Below are 14,981 nucleotides of genomic sequence, written 5' to 3' on the forward strand. Positions count from 1 at the left end.
AAAGTCATTTGACCTCTTGCACTCCAATATTTTTCAAAGATATTATCATGGTCAGCCACTGAAGCACAGATTTTGAGGTGTTCCGAATCCATTTCATGGTTTGAGTTGCACAATGGGCAGTTAGGGGACTGATATATTCCAATTCTATGCAGGTGTTTGGCCAAACAATCATGGTCTGTAGCCAATCTAAATGCAGCTACAGACGATTTTCGTGGTAAATCGGGAATTAACTGTGGATTTTGATGCAGAGAGTTCCATTTTTTCCCTTGGGATTGTGTTATCAAATTTTGTTTGTTGAAGTCTAAGTATGTAGATTTAATAAATCTTTTCACAAAGTAATACGTAGATTTAGTAACAGGTCTGTAAGTAGCAGTGCTGCCCTTCTTTGCTAAAGCATCCGCATTCTCGTTTCCCAGGATTCCACTAAGGGATGGTATCCATTGGAATATAATTCTTTTATTGAGTGATATTAAGTGAGAGAGCATTTTATTTATTTCTGCTGTTTGAGATGAAGGTGTGTTTTTAGAGACTATTGATAGAATAGCTGGTTTGGAGTCTGACAATATAACTGCATTCCTAAATTTATTGATGTGGCATAGAAGATTCCTGAGACTTTCACTTATTGCAATGATTTCTCCATCAAAACTTGTTGTTCCATATCCAAGAGATCTATAAAGGGAGAAGAGACAGCACGTAACACCTGCACCGGCACCTTGTTCTCTGGAGACCAAGGATCCGTCGGTGTATAAATGAAGCCAGTTTTGTGAAGGGTACCTAATATTAATTGTCTCTAAAGACAATTGTTTCATTATTTCAGTGTTTACTTCTGATTTCAGTATTTCTTCTGTTAAATTTAGATTATATTCTATATTTAATAGAGTTAAAGGGTTTGGTTTAATTTGTAAGTTTTCTTTTAAATTCGGGATATTGATTTTCTGTTTTAATTCTTGAACAATGGATATGAAACTTTTTTGAGTTTTCAATCTACAGAGAGGACTGTATGAATGCCACTTGTTTCCTGGTAATCTGATAAGTTTTTGATATTGAATCAGTGCTTTTTCTTCTATTGTCGTTTTGATGCTGAAAAAAAAAATATGTATAACACATTTAAAATAAATTATTCTAGGATCACAAAAAAAGGAAAATATTTTATTATACAAAAACAAAAATATGTTTTTACTATGTTACAGATAATGCTGCTTGGAGCTGAAGAAGGCCTATTTTCTTTCCGCCTGCAAGAGAAAAATGCAAAACCTGTTAAAATACATGGAATAACCCATGTGCACCAGCTATCTATGTTGCCTCTACTTAACTGTCTGATTGTGTTGGCAGGTACAAAAACATATTCAGTTAAATTGTTACGAGTTTTTTTTTAAGAGTTGAAGTCAGTGATTTTTACATTTTCCGTTAATACCTACAAACAGTAGTTATGACATTTTAATTTATCTACTTAGATCTTAATATTTAAAAAAATATATCACAAGAGTTTTGTAAGGTTATCACAAAGAAAGAACCGACTTTTGACAGCTCCATAACATTCATTTTTTAACTCCCTTGTACCTGCTACTCATATTGATCACCCAATAGAAACTGAATTTGTCACTTGCCTTTTTGGCACCATAAGACAAGTGAAGATAGTGTTGCCACATAGAACCTTAGCTTACAAGCAAACATTCTCATGGAGGCAGATAAAAAAGTTAAATTTTTTTCTTCCATCGTGTTAATAATTCCAAAATAAGCACTTATACAAATTTTGGTCACCACCGCAATTACGAGGCCGTCCAGAAAGTGATTTTCCCTGGGGCCGTTTACAGAAAAAGAAACAATTTCATGGAAAGATTTATTGGAACAGATGCAACAATTATTGCGTTATTTTTCAATATATTCCCCACCAGAAATGAGACATTTGTCATGCCGGTTCTGATCCCAGGCGGCAGACTTCTACGACAAAAATATACAAAAATTGATCCCATGGTATGACAAATGTCTCAGTTTCAATGGGAAACATGTTTAAAAATTAGGCGACAATTACTGTATCTGTTCCAATAAATCTTTGCATGAAATTGTGCTTTTTTCTGTAAACGACCCCAGGGAAAATCACTTTCTGAATGGCCTCATAATTGCGGTGGAGTGGCCAAAATTTGTATAAGCACTTGTTTTGGCATGATGGAAGAGAGAAATTTAACTTTCTTTTCTGCCCCCATGAGAATGTTTGCTTGTCAGTTGTCATGATGTTGTTGTTGTTGTTATCTAATGCCGGGCTTTAGCAACGAAGCCATTGTCATTGTATTGTAAATATTTCTATGCTTAATCAGCAATACTACAAAATCTCTTCTGTCTGCCTCCAGGGTGAGAGAAGAAGGAATACTGCTAGCTTCAATGTTGCACTCTGACCCTGTACCTTTCAAGTGCTTCACTAGAAATGTCAAAAGTTGGTTCTTTCTTTGCAGTAGCTGTAATGTATTTATTGCTGAAATTCAGTTTAACTGAGTTTATAAACTGTTGCAGTATAGTTGTTATATAATTGAAGAGTCCACTGCAAGAATGATGGATGTCATTTGGAATACATTTTGCAGGAGAAGCAATTGAAAGTTTGAAATGCTTAGCGCTCAAAGCTTAACTGTGATTTTCCGATCATTACTGGACAATGACTATCAGTGTTAATGCCATATAACTCTGTATGTACATGCTATATGTCTTAAGCTATGCATTGACAGTCTTGGTTCATTTTCGACAAGAAAGTGACATCCCTCATTCTTGCAGTGGACTCTTCAATTGTTTCACTACAGTAGAACGCATATTAAACACTTTTCTGGGAACAGTGAGTAACTTTAAATGTGGATTAACACTAAATAGGGATTTGCTATATTTGTTCAAAACTTTTTAATAACTATTACAAAAATTCAATTTACTTGCCAAAAAGCTACAATAAGTAAATTATGAATAGTACTGTTCAAAAAAAGCGCAAAACATTAAGAGGAAGCTGTGTGCTAATCATATCTTTATCGCGCCATCTTGGATATCTTCACATTTGGGATTTTTTTGTATTTCGTGAATTAAATTAACTTTTTTTTTTTTTTTGCAAGAGAAAGAGTTTTCCTTTTTGCTGTCATTGCATCCACTGGTTCTGAGTAAAATTATCGTTGTTGTTTTTTTTAACAGGAATTTGTATTTTTTGAATGGGGTTAAGTACCGGTATGGTAGTGGGGGGGGGCTCGCAAACAAAAGTCTCGTCAAAAAGTGGGTCGTGTCTTTAAAAAGTTTGGGAACCACTGATCTACATTGTTCCCAAGTTAACACAGTACACAGATCAAAAGTTGATACTTGGCAGGGTATAGTTCATTAGTGAGGAAGCAGGCATTTATGATAGGGTGTTGGGTCCACACCTGTGGAGTAACGGTCAGCACGTCTGGCCGCGAAACCAGGTGGCCCGGGTTCGAATCCTGGTTGGGGTAAGTTACCTGGTTGAGGTTTTTTCCGGGGTTTTCCCTCAACCCAATACGAGCAAATGCTGGGTAACTTTCGGTGCTGGACCCCGGATTCATTTCACCGGCATTATCACCTTCATTTCATTCAGATGCTAAATAACCTAGATGTTGATACAGCGTTGTAGAATAACCCAATAAAATAAAATAAAAATGGTAGAGTGTAGGGTGGTTCTCTAAAGGAAACATGGCATTGGTCAAGGATCAGTATGGATAGTCTTAAGGTACGGTCACACGTCGCTACTTTTGTACTGCAGCTGCAAAAGTTGTGTGTCGTGTTCACACGTAAGCCAAAAGTAGCGCGCTGCACGCTACTTTTCGTGCTGCGCAACCCGAGTGCTGCAAAAGTTGCAACTGGAGGTTGCGAGTCTGTTCACACACAAGGCGCTACTTTTGCAGCCGCAGTCATGCTGCAGGTTTCCATCTCCGTGTTGACTTCCCAATATACATTTTGTGGTTATGTTCGCATTATTAATAAACTCATACGAAAGCTTACTTATCTATTATTTGCTTTTCTGTCCTAACTAGTATTCAGAAATTGGCATTATTTTTACTATAAAGCTTTTAAAAACGCCTATATACTTAAAAGATAACCAACAGCATATTCACGTAATCAATGTTGGCAACCCTCCTGTTTGAAACTATGCTACAGAAAATTAAAAAAGTGAATTATATCGTCAGAAAATATGCTCAGACTGTGTTGTGCATTTAATAACTGTTACAAATAATTTATTTTCATCACATCTAACATTAAAATACATCCAAACAATAAAAGTATGATTGACACATTTGGGTGGCAACACTGGTCGCAACCGCAGCAAAAGTTTCAACAAAACCGATATCAAAAATGCTGCGGCTGCAACCCTGAGAACCCTGTTCACACGTCGCTACTTTTAAGTTGCGCACAGCATGGAAAAGTAGAGAGCAGCAGGTTCGGCAGCCGCTACTTTTTGGGTTGCACCGTTCACAAGTCGCAGTACAAGAGTTGCGCAGTTTTTTGTACTGCATCGCTGCAAAAGTAGTGACGTGTGACCGTACCTTTAACTTCGTCTTGTTAATGTCCAAGTTAGTTTCATATTCAAGATATAAAACTAATTTATTATTTATTACAAACATTAAAACATTGGAACAATAAATGAGACAAATAATATGATACGATAATGTAGATGAGAAAGTAGAAAAATTAATGAATATTAGTCGGAGATAAAAAAGGTTTTTAAGATAAACAGAAAATTAGGAATAACAGTAATGGAAGATGACAATGATAGTAGAGATGGATGAGTAGAGGTAGACGAGAATGTTTCTATATGAGAGAAATGTAGACAGTATTGCATAGCATTCGGGAATGGGATTGAGGGAAGATAGAGAAGGTAAAGAGTTGAAAATACTGTACATCAGAAAGGATGGAGAAGAAATAGACAGAAATGGGGCTTAACTTTAGGTAATTGGAAGATATAGATGATATGAGAAATATATTAGGTAATGTGAATGAATGTAATCAAGGATAGTGGTGGACCGTATGCAGAAATGTGAGGGAAACCACTACTTGAAAACCGTAAGATGATAATAAATATGAATATGAATTTATTATTTTGTAGGAGAACAGCGAACATTAATGCAATGTGACTTGCGTCAAGTGAGAAGCAGTGCAGAGGCAGCAGAATGCGTGAAGCCCAGTATTGTTGCAACCCCCCTGCTGCAAGATAATGAACCCAGTCGCTTAGGGTGTTGCCTTCTGTTCGCAGCCTCAACTACCAAAGACGAGAAGGATCATGCACGTACTATCCTTTGTGCTGCCACAGAGAAACGAATAATGTAAGATTACAGTTTTTGTCAATATATTATCGTTTTACATTTTTTTACTTCAGCTGTTTTATTTTGAGCCTTTTAGTAGAAGAATTTCTGTTACAAAAGTGTTATGTTTTTTCCCCATTGCCATTGGAGACTTATTCTAACTTTGGATATTGGAAGTTTTGGAATAAATATTATAATAACTCTAACAAGTAAGTTACATTTTAATATGAAAAACTTATCAGATTACCAGGAAACAATTGGCATTCATACAGTCCTCTCTGTAGATTCAAAACTCAAAAAAGTTTCATATCCATTGTTCAAGAATTAAAACAGAAAATCAATATCCCGAATTTAAAAGAAAACTTACAAATTAAACCAAACCCTTTAACTCTATTAAATATAGAATATAATCTAAATTTAACAGAAGAAATATTAAAATCAGAAGTAAACACTGAAATACTAAAACAATTGTCTTTAGAGACAATTAATATTAGGTACCCTCCACAAAACTGGCTTATTTATACACCAACGGATCCTTGATCTCCAGAGAACAAGGTGCCGGTGCAGGTGTTACGTGCTGTCTCTTCTCACTTTATAGATCTCTTGGATATGGAACAACAAGTTTTGATGGAGAAATCATTGCAATAAGTGAAAGTCTCAGGAATCTTCTATGCCACATCAATAAATTTAGGAATGCAGTTATATTGTCAGACTCAAAAGCAGCTATTCTATCAATAGTCTCTAAACACACACCTTCATCTCAAATAGCAGAAATAACTAAAATGCTCTCTCAATTAATATCACTCAATAAAAGAATTGTATTCCAATGGATACCATCCCATTGTGGAAACGAGAATGCGGATGCTTTAGCAAAGAAGGGCAGCACTGCTACTTACAGACCTGTTACTAAATCTACGTATTACTCTGTGAAGAGATTTATTAAATCTACATACTTAGAATTCAACAAACAAAATTTGATAACTCAATCCCAAGGGAAAAAATGGAACTCTGTGCATCAAAATCCACAGTTAATTCCCGATTTACCACGAAAATCGTCTGTAGCTGCATTTAGATTGGCAACAGGCCATGATTGTTTGGCCAAACACCTGCATAGAATTGGAATATATCAGTCCCCTAACTGCCCATTGTGCATCTCAAACCAAGGAATGGATTCGGAACACCTCAAAATCTGTGCTTCATTGGCTGGTCATGATAATATCTTTGAAAAATATTGGAGTGCAAGAGGTCAAATGACTTTATTGTCAAACGCCTGGCATTAGAAAACAACAACAACATTGTTAACTTTTGAACTTTGTGGTTTTTGAGGTTCTCACAAAATCAAGGCAGTGAACTTATCCTATGCCCAAATACCCAAAAATCAATTAGTTTAATTATCTTCCTTGCAGTTACAGGAGTTGTTCAAGCATGGATATTTTATTATTTTTTTTATTTATTTATTTATTTATTTATTTTTTTCATTTATTATATTCCATAGATCTTACATGAGCAATGAAGCTTTAAGATGTGGAACAAGTCAAAATTTTACAATATTACAATTACATTGTTTTTACAAATTTTTACAATTATTTTACAATTCTACAATTTTTTACAATATTTTGGCGAGATGTAGTGAGATGAGGTGACGTCCGAGGATTCGCCAAAAGATTACCCAACATTAGCCTTTTCGTTGGGGAAAACCTCGAAAAAAACCCAACCAGGTAATCAGACCAAAGGTGTGAAATGAAGTGAGGCTGAGGACTCGCCATATACTATCCGGCTTCAGTCCCACGGCTGGGGAAAACCTCTGAAGAAACCAATGAGTCCAAAAGGGGATCCAACCCAAGCCCGAGCGCAGCTCCAGATCAGCAGCTGCTATTGTTTGAGATGAAATACTGTAGAGAGAATTGATAAAATTAATTGAATCAGTCGGAGCTAAAAGGAACTAAGTTACTTTTCACAAACTTTCAGGAGAAGCAAAAAGCATTCCACTAATAACACAAATATTATATTTTTATGTTATAGAAGACAAAAGAATATTTAAAAGTCTTACTTCCTTTTTCCACCGTTCGATGCGCATGACATCCGTTGTTCAAATTGTTGCATAACCCAAAACTGCATATTTTGACTTAATTCCTTTTAGCTCTGACTTATTCAATTGTTAAATGTGAAGTGTTTCGTTATTTGTTATTCTTAATTTTAATTTGTACTCACTAAAATGTATTCATCATTATGTTCAAATATTACAATAGGAATGGCTACCCTATTCCATTATCTCCTGACCTAGTTGCCTCATAAGTGGTGTCTTCTTGATATCACTTGTGAGGCTCAGACTGTCTTCGGACAGTTGATTAAACAACAATACATTTATCGTTACATTTTGAGCTAGACATTGTTATTTAATAAATGTGTTGACTGTTTTAAGTTTTTCGTAGTCCCAAGAGAAGAAAATTCATATTTACTCATTAATTTTATTACACAAGGGGTCTTAAAGACCTTCGTTATGCATTATTGTAGCCTATATTCCAACTCTCGTGCATCCTGGAGTTAATATAAATCGATATTTCTTAAATAGGCATTGTAATAAATGGACATTGTTGGCAGGTTACTACGCTGGAATGTTTCCAAGAGCACATTTCAACAAACAAAAGTTCTTGACATAGAAGAATCATGCAGTTGCATTCACTTTGCTCGTCATTCCATAATTGTGGGATGCAACAAATTCTTCGAGATAGATATAAACGACTTTTCCATGGAAGGTAAGCTCTGTTAATGAATAGAACAGAATTATTTTAAATGACGTTGAAGATGATGTACTGAATGTTGCAATATAAGTAGGGAAAGTAAGTTCATGCCCTAAAAACGTGAAGAATATGTATGCATTTATGCCGTAAAAATAGATAAATATGCTACAAAATATGCATTATCAGTTTGAGATTATTTTAACAGAATAATAAGGTGTAGGTAACTTACGTTTAGTCTATGGATTTTGAAGTGCTTGCCTCATTGCTGAATGCTCCATTTATGCTGTTACAGTTCACAACTAAGCAGTGACGTATGTTTTCTGTTGTCATTCTTCGCCTGTGTAGCGTGAAAAACTTCATTCTACGTCACAAGACGTAAGAGGGGCTTGCACAAAAGCTGTGAGCTGTTCTATAGAAAATTTTGTTGGTTTTTGGGGTGTTTTTCCTTCGAGAATATCTTGAATTTAAGTTGATAATAGCCAGGGTTTTTAGAAAGAATATTTGCTTTTTTCTCGTTCACTTTATTTCCTACATTTCCTGGAACTGATGTTAAACTGGATATTGTTCTATCGAAATCTGCTAAAGACTGCAGTAAAGGAATACCAATTGCTAACTTGAGAGGCTCCCTATGCGGGCGTCATCGTTACGTTCAAAATTCATAAACATAAATTAGTCGTGTTTATGAGGTTACACACTTTTAAAAATGAGGGAAAGACAAATAAACATACATAATATGCAGTTTCCCTGCATAGATGTTAAAATATGATGCTTTTATAAATAAAGGCAAAATATGCACTTTTATGCACAATAAAAGTAATATTCAGAAATTTGTGATTCATGTAGATAATCTTTTAGCATATTCACACAACAATAGAGAACAAATATGCAAATGCATGAACTTCCTTTCCCTAAATATAAGGAAGCAGATTTTTATATATAATTTGGGAATGTTTTATGAAAAACTCAGCCATTCCTTTCTATTTGTATCTGTGCTCTGGATCTCTGACATTGCACATTGTCTTATATCTGAGACTTAGAATATTCCAGGCCATTACCTATTTCTAGCACTTCACTTCTCAAATGTGCCAAATTCTGGAAATGTTTAGAGAAGAGTGCAAGGCATTTATTATATGATCATACAGTTTATAAAATAAATAAATGATAATAATAATTGTATTTTATACTTTTTATGTATCAGAATTTTTAGATCCATCGGACAAGAGTTTGGCCCATGCTGTATTTGGAGCACAACAATTGCACAGTTATCCAGTTGCCATATTGGATGTCACTAAAAGCAGAACAGAAGAACCAGAGTACCTTTTGTGTTTTAGTGCCTTTGGAGTGTTTGTTGACAAATTTGGTCAACGGACGAGATTGGATGATATCAAATGGAGTCATTTGCCCCTTAGCTTCGGTAATTCTGATAATTAATCTCTTTTTTTTTTTGTCTCATTTGTGTTTTACGTAAAATGTTAAAGAACATAAATTAACAAAGAATACAGTAGATGTACTTGCATGTAGTTTTTTTATATGCTATGTTACAAAAATAAAATACAAGTGCATGTCCGTAAAGTATGCGTTTTGTGTTTGTCATTTTAACTTACTGTAAAACTATAAAATATTTATGAACGTTGTTATAAAAATTAGGAACAAGATGAATTATTGAAATGATACTCATGTTATATTTCAGCTTATCGCAAGCCTTATTTATTTATTGTGCACTTCACATCAGTGGAGGTGATGAAACTGTCTGATTCATCTTTTACACGATGTCAGGATGACAGCAGTTCCACTGTGAACTATCCAGATCAAACATTCATTGAGCTCAATAATCCTCGTTACCTTGGTAAGTAGCACTTCCAGCATTTTTCACATACCAATATCTGCTATAGTGGTGATTAGGAAACAAGATGTTTAGGTCTGCAATCACAGTCTCGTTTTCAAACTTTAAAGAATTAAGGAAGGGAATTTACTACTCTGTGAAATCTCAGGCTTTCTTGCTGCCTGGATTGTTTTTGTGAGTTTTGCTACTGTTTATGACAATATTTTTTTTCGTTCGAGAATTTTGTACAGTGTGAAGTAGAGGTTGCATTTTTCGCCTCTGTTAGATGCTTTCCTTCCCAGTCATGAAGTGACTGCCATTTCTTGTCGCATAATGAGGGAAAGTAATAAAATAAATACGAAATATTTGACTCACCTTCACCTTAAAGCAGTAAGTTGTAAATGGTGTCGTCTCTGGTCTGTACATAATTCTCATTGATAAAGTAATTTCGAAACTTTTTTTTTTTTTTGCGTTATTTCATGGCGTGCTTCTTATCTCAGTTTGTAACTTTTGCAAATTATTTTGGTACATCTTTTGTTTTACGTTTCCCTATGCATATAGTTAAAAAATAACACACAGAAGAATGAGATGGCCATAGTCCATCATCAAACTCTTCACAGCATGTGTCCATTGAGTAATGTGGTGTATGGAGAGTTCTTTCTTTTTCAGTAAGCAATCATAATTGTCTAAATTTGTCGCATAATCAAATATGGTTAGTATTTAATGTTGTTGTTTTCTAATGCCAGGCGTTTGACAATAAAGTCATTTGACCTCTTGCACTCCAATATTTTTCAAAGATATTATCATGGCCAGCCACTGAAGCACAGATTTTGAGGTGTTCCGAATCCATTTCTTGGTTTGAGTTGCACAATGGACAGTTAGGGGACTGATATATTCCAATTCTATGCACGTGTTTGGCCAAACAGTCATGGCCTGTTGCCAATCTAAATGCAGCTACAGACGATTTTCGTGGTAAATCGGGAATTAATTGTGGGTTTTGATGCAGAGAGTTCCATTTTTTCCCTTGCGATTGTGTTATCAAATTTTGTTTGTTGAAGTCTAAGTATGTAGATTTAATAAATCTCTTCACAGAGTAATACGTAGATTTAGTAACAGGTCTGTAAGTAGCAGTGCTGCCCTTCTTTGCTAAAGCATCCGCATTCTCGTTTCCCAGGATTCCACAATGGGATGGTATCCATTGGAATACAATTCTTTTATTGAGTGATATTAATTGAGAGGGCATTTTAGTTATTTCTGCTATTTGAGATGGTGTGGGTCTAGAGACTATTGATAGAATAGCTGGTTTGGAGTCTGACAATATAACTGCATTCTTAAATTTATTGATGTGGCATAGAAGGTTCCTGAGATTTTCACTTATTGCAATGATTTCTCCATCAAAACTTGTTGTTCCATATCCAAGTGGTCTATAAAGTGAGAAGAGACAGCACGTAACACCTGCACCTGCACCTTGTTCTCTGGAGATCAAGGATACGTCAGTGTATAAATGAAGCCAGTTTTGTGGAGGGTACCTAATATTAATTGTCTCTAAAGACAATTGTTTTAGTATTTCAGTGTTTACTTCTGATTTCAGTATTTCTTCTGTTAAATTTAGATTATATTCTATATTTAATAGAGTTAAAGGGTTTGGTTTAATTTGTAAGTTTTCTTTTAAATTCGGGATATTGATTTTCTGTTTTAATTCTTGAACAATGGATATGAAACTTTTTTGAGTTTTCAATCTACAGAGAGGACTGTATGAATGCCAATTGTTTCCTGGTAATCTGATAAGTTTTTCATATTGAATCTAATGTTGGGCAGTTCATGATGTTATTCACTCTGATGTAATAATAATAATAATAATAATAATAATAATAATAATTTTATTTTACCTGACAGAGTACAGAACATTTTTAATTCATTCCTGTAATTAAACGATTGAAGTCTCATCATTATGTTAAAGCATTTGTCTTAAGAGGTTAGGTACAGCTTACAGCAGTAAAATTTTGGAAATATTCAACTTTTTTTTTTTTCCTCCATTACTGTACCTTGTACAATAATGAAAATTAGTTTGTGTAAAATACTGTCCTACTATATGAAAAAATATTTTTACGATAAAAAAACTCCCCCCCCCCCCCTTCCTAAATCCAGTTCACTGTGCAGTGATGAAGCATTTCCCACATAACTAAAAAACTATCCAACATTCTGTGATGAAATTTTTAATGTATATTTATGCATGTCATATCTACAATATGATGCAAGATCACTTCCCTACCTTTGATAGATTGTCTGATAAAAAAATTAATTCATTTTAAAAAATAGTTAAATGTCAGTATTTCCTTCTAACACAAAATAAAAAAAATATATTATTTATTGAGGAATGTACTGTAGTTGAAAGAGCATGATATTGTAAACATGAGTTTCAGCAATAAAATAAAAGAGAGAGAACATGAAAAACTTAACAAGTTTATGAATTATGAGGGAAACGCTTCATCACTGCACAGTAATCTGGCATCATTTTGAATTTTGAAAAAAAAAAAAAAAAGTATAAATAGTTTTTTTAGAATCGTAAAAATAGATATATTTTTTCACATAGCAGAAGGACAGTGATTTACACATATCAATTTTCATTATTGTACAAGATACAGTAATAGAGGGGGAAAAAAAAATGTTGAATATTTCCAAAAATTTTACTGCTGTAAGCTCTACCTAACCCCTTAAATGTCCTATTAGCTGAAAAATTTGCGAAGAATTGAGTTAGAATGTTTCAGTTGTATCTGTGTTACGATATGTACAACACTTGTCTTTTAATAATAATAGAATAAATGTGCACAAGTTGTGCATAAGGTTGTTATGGTACATAGGATACAGATTGAACTTAGCACTCTGTTGCTCACATTATTTGTTCTCAATGTTCTACCGAGGATTTCCCTCTAACTGTTCACCTTGTTCATTTTTCACAGAATTCTACCAGGGATTTCATTCGTTTCTTGCACTTGGTTACGTGGTATCGGTCACACGGTTGCTCACACAGTTCACACACACAGTTGTTCCCGGGTTCGTGGAAGCACTTGGTCTTGCATATTTTGTGGTGGTATCCATGCACTGCTATTGAGTTCACTAGGTGTCGGAGATCTTGATTTACGTCGGCCCAGGATCTGTTTGTCATGGCTTCTGTTGTATAAAAATCCAACCACATGTCCCTTCTCTTTTTCTCCCTTTCGTGTAGAAGTTTCTTTGAGCTACTTGTCTTTTAATAATGCACAATAAGTTGAATAAAGTTAAGTGAGTTTCGTGTAGTGGTTTATCAGTACGGTTAGTTAATGAGAACATGTAACTGAAATATGAATAAAGATTTGTATGTTCATTGATAAATTTTATTGTTACATTATTGTACAAGAAGATATTTTTGGAAACATTTGCATTTCACTTTAATATTACCTATTCTGACGAGTAAAAGTATAAATCTCTGAATATTTTTGTCACAAACTCTTTGTTGTGCATCAATTTTTGTTACTATTCATTGTACCTATTCGATTCTTTGTCCAGGTCCTGCAGAAGGCCAAGGTCCAGCTATTTATGTAGGCCATTGTACACAGAGCAGTGTGGAGATGTTATTAATTGAAGGTACTTTGGCATGCAAAGAAGAAATTAGTTTTAGTTCAACCAGAGATTCAGTATCTGAAGGGTAAGTTCATACTTAACACAGAAAGGATTACAAGAAAAATATCCATGTAAAGTCCATGTATGTGTTAATGTTCCATTTGTATGTTGGGTATAGCATGGTGTTGACGTCATTCAGCATGCTTGTCTGAAATAAAAGGTTTTACGTCCTACAAAATATCTGTGAAACGTGTGTCTTGTGTATTTTGTCTGTGAGAGAGAGCATGTTTATTAATTTATTTTTCTTGGCTTTCATCTTATGCTGCATTACCATCATCATCATCTGGCACTACAACCCTGGGTGGGTTTTGGCCGCTCGTACAACAGTCCTCCATTCTGTCCTATCTTCAGTCTTCTTTCTCCAACCCCTCACTTCCATTATTTTTAGGTCCCTGATGACCCCATCCAGCCATCTCTTCTTAGGTCTTCCTTTCCTTCTTCTATTGTGGACATACTGCATTACACCATAGTGAATAACTGATTTCTTCGGAATATGTATAGTAAGACTTTTCTGTGTTAAATTTCAACGTACCTCGTTTACATGTTTCGACCTATTTATGGGTCATCTTCAGAACTGGTCGTTGTTGGTCTTGGCGCCACTTGTTCTGTTTCCTGTGAGGGTGTTTTCCTGTGGTATAGTGTAGAGTCAAAGAGTGTGTGTGTTTTGAAGTTGAGTTGAGTGTTGAGAATTTCGTTGGGGTGTGTTTTTGTGTGTCTGTATATTTCATATTGTTCTAGTGTGTTTAGTTTCTGGCTTTTTGGTTGGATGTGTAGTATTTCCATGTCTGTGTTAATGTCTCTGTGGGTGTGGTTAGCATTTGTGATGTGTTCTGCATATGTGGAGGTGTTTTGTAATTTTGTTATGGCTGTGATGTGTTCTTTGTAACATGTTTGAAACGATCTGCCTGTCTGTCCTATGTAGAAGTTGTTGCAGATGTTACAAAACATCTCCATATATGCAGAACACATCACAAATGCTAACCACACCCACAGAGACATCAACACAGACATGGAAATACTACACATCCAACCAAAAAGCCAGAAACTAAACACACTAGAACAATATGAAATATACAGACACATAAAAACACACCCCAACGAAATTCTCAACACGCAACTCAACTTCAAAATACACACACTCTTTGACTCTACACTATACCACAGGAACACACCCTCACAGGAAACAGAACAAGTGGCGCCAAGACCAACAACGACCAGTTCTGAAGATGACCCATACATAGGTCGAAACATGTAAACGAGGTACGTTGAAATTTAACACAGGAAAGTCTTACCATACATATTCCGAAGTGATACAGTGTTAAAAGTTGTGTAATCAAGATGTATAATCAAAACTGATTTCTATCAATTAAAGACTTTGCAACTGTTTAAATACGAATCCTGTTCTTAGCTGGTTAGTAGTTAGGGTGTTAAACAGTTATTCAGTGATAACTTTACTATCTTGTTGCCATTTGTTTGCAA

General features: G+C 34.9%; 1 protein-coding gene across 3 annotated transcripts in view; it reads left to right on the forward strand.

Annotated features, from left to right (window-relative positions):
- sti (sticky) overlaps positions 1–14,981 on the forward strand; it is an 82,175-nt gene that overhangs the window by 60,461 nt on the left and 6,733 nt on the right. For all 3 annotated transcript variants that reach the window (XM_069827989.1, XM_069827991.1, XM_069827990.1), the window contains exons 27-32: positions 1,191–1,332; positions 5,084–5,300; positions 7,881–8,035; positions 9,219–9,434; positions 9,711–9,866; positions 13,389–13,527. In XM_069827989.1, coding sequence (XP_069684090.1) covers positions 1,191–1,332; positions 5,084–5,300; positions 7,881–8,035; positions 9,219–9,434; positions 9,711–9,866; positions 13,389–13,527 — 1,025 coding nt within the window. The remainder of the gene's footprint in view (positions 1–1,190; positions 1,333–5,083; positions 5,301–7,880; positions 8,036–9,218; positions 9,435–9,710; positions 9,867–13,388; positions 13,528–14,981) is intronic.

Source organism: Periplaneta americana, chromosome 6 (assembly GCF_040183065.1).
Source record: "Periplaneta americana isolate PAMFEO1 chromosome 6, P.americana_PAMFEO1_priV1, whole genome shotgun sequence".
In the NCBI taxonomy this organism is placed as follows: domain Eukaryota; kingdom Metazoa; phylum Arthropoda; class Insecta; order Blattodea; family Blattidae; genus Periplaneta; species Periplaneta americana.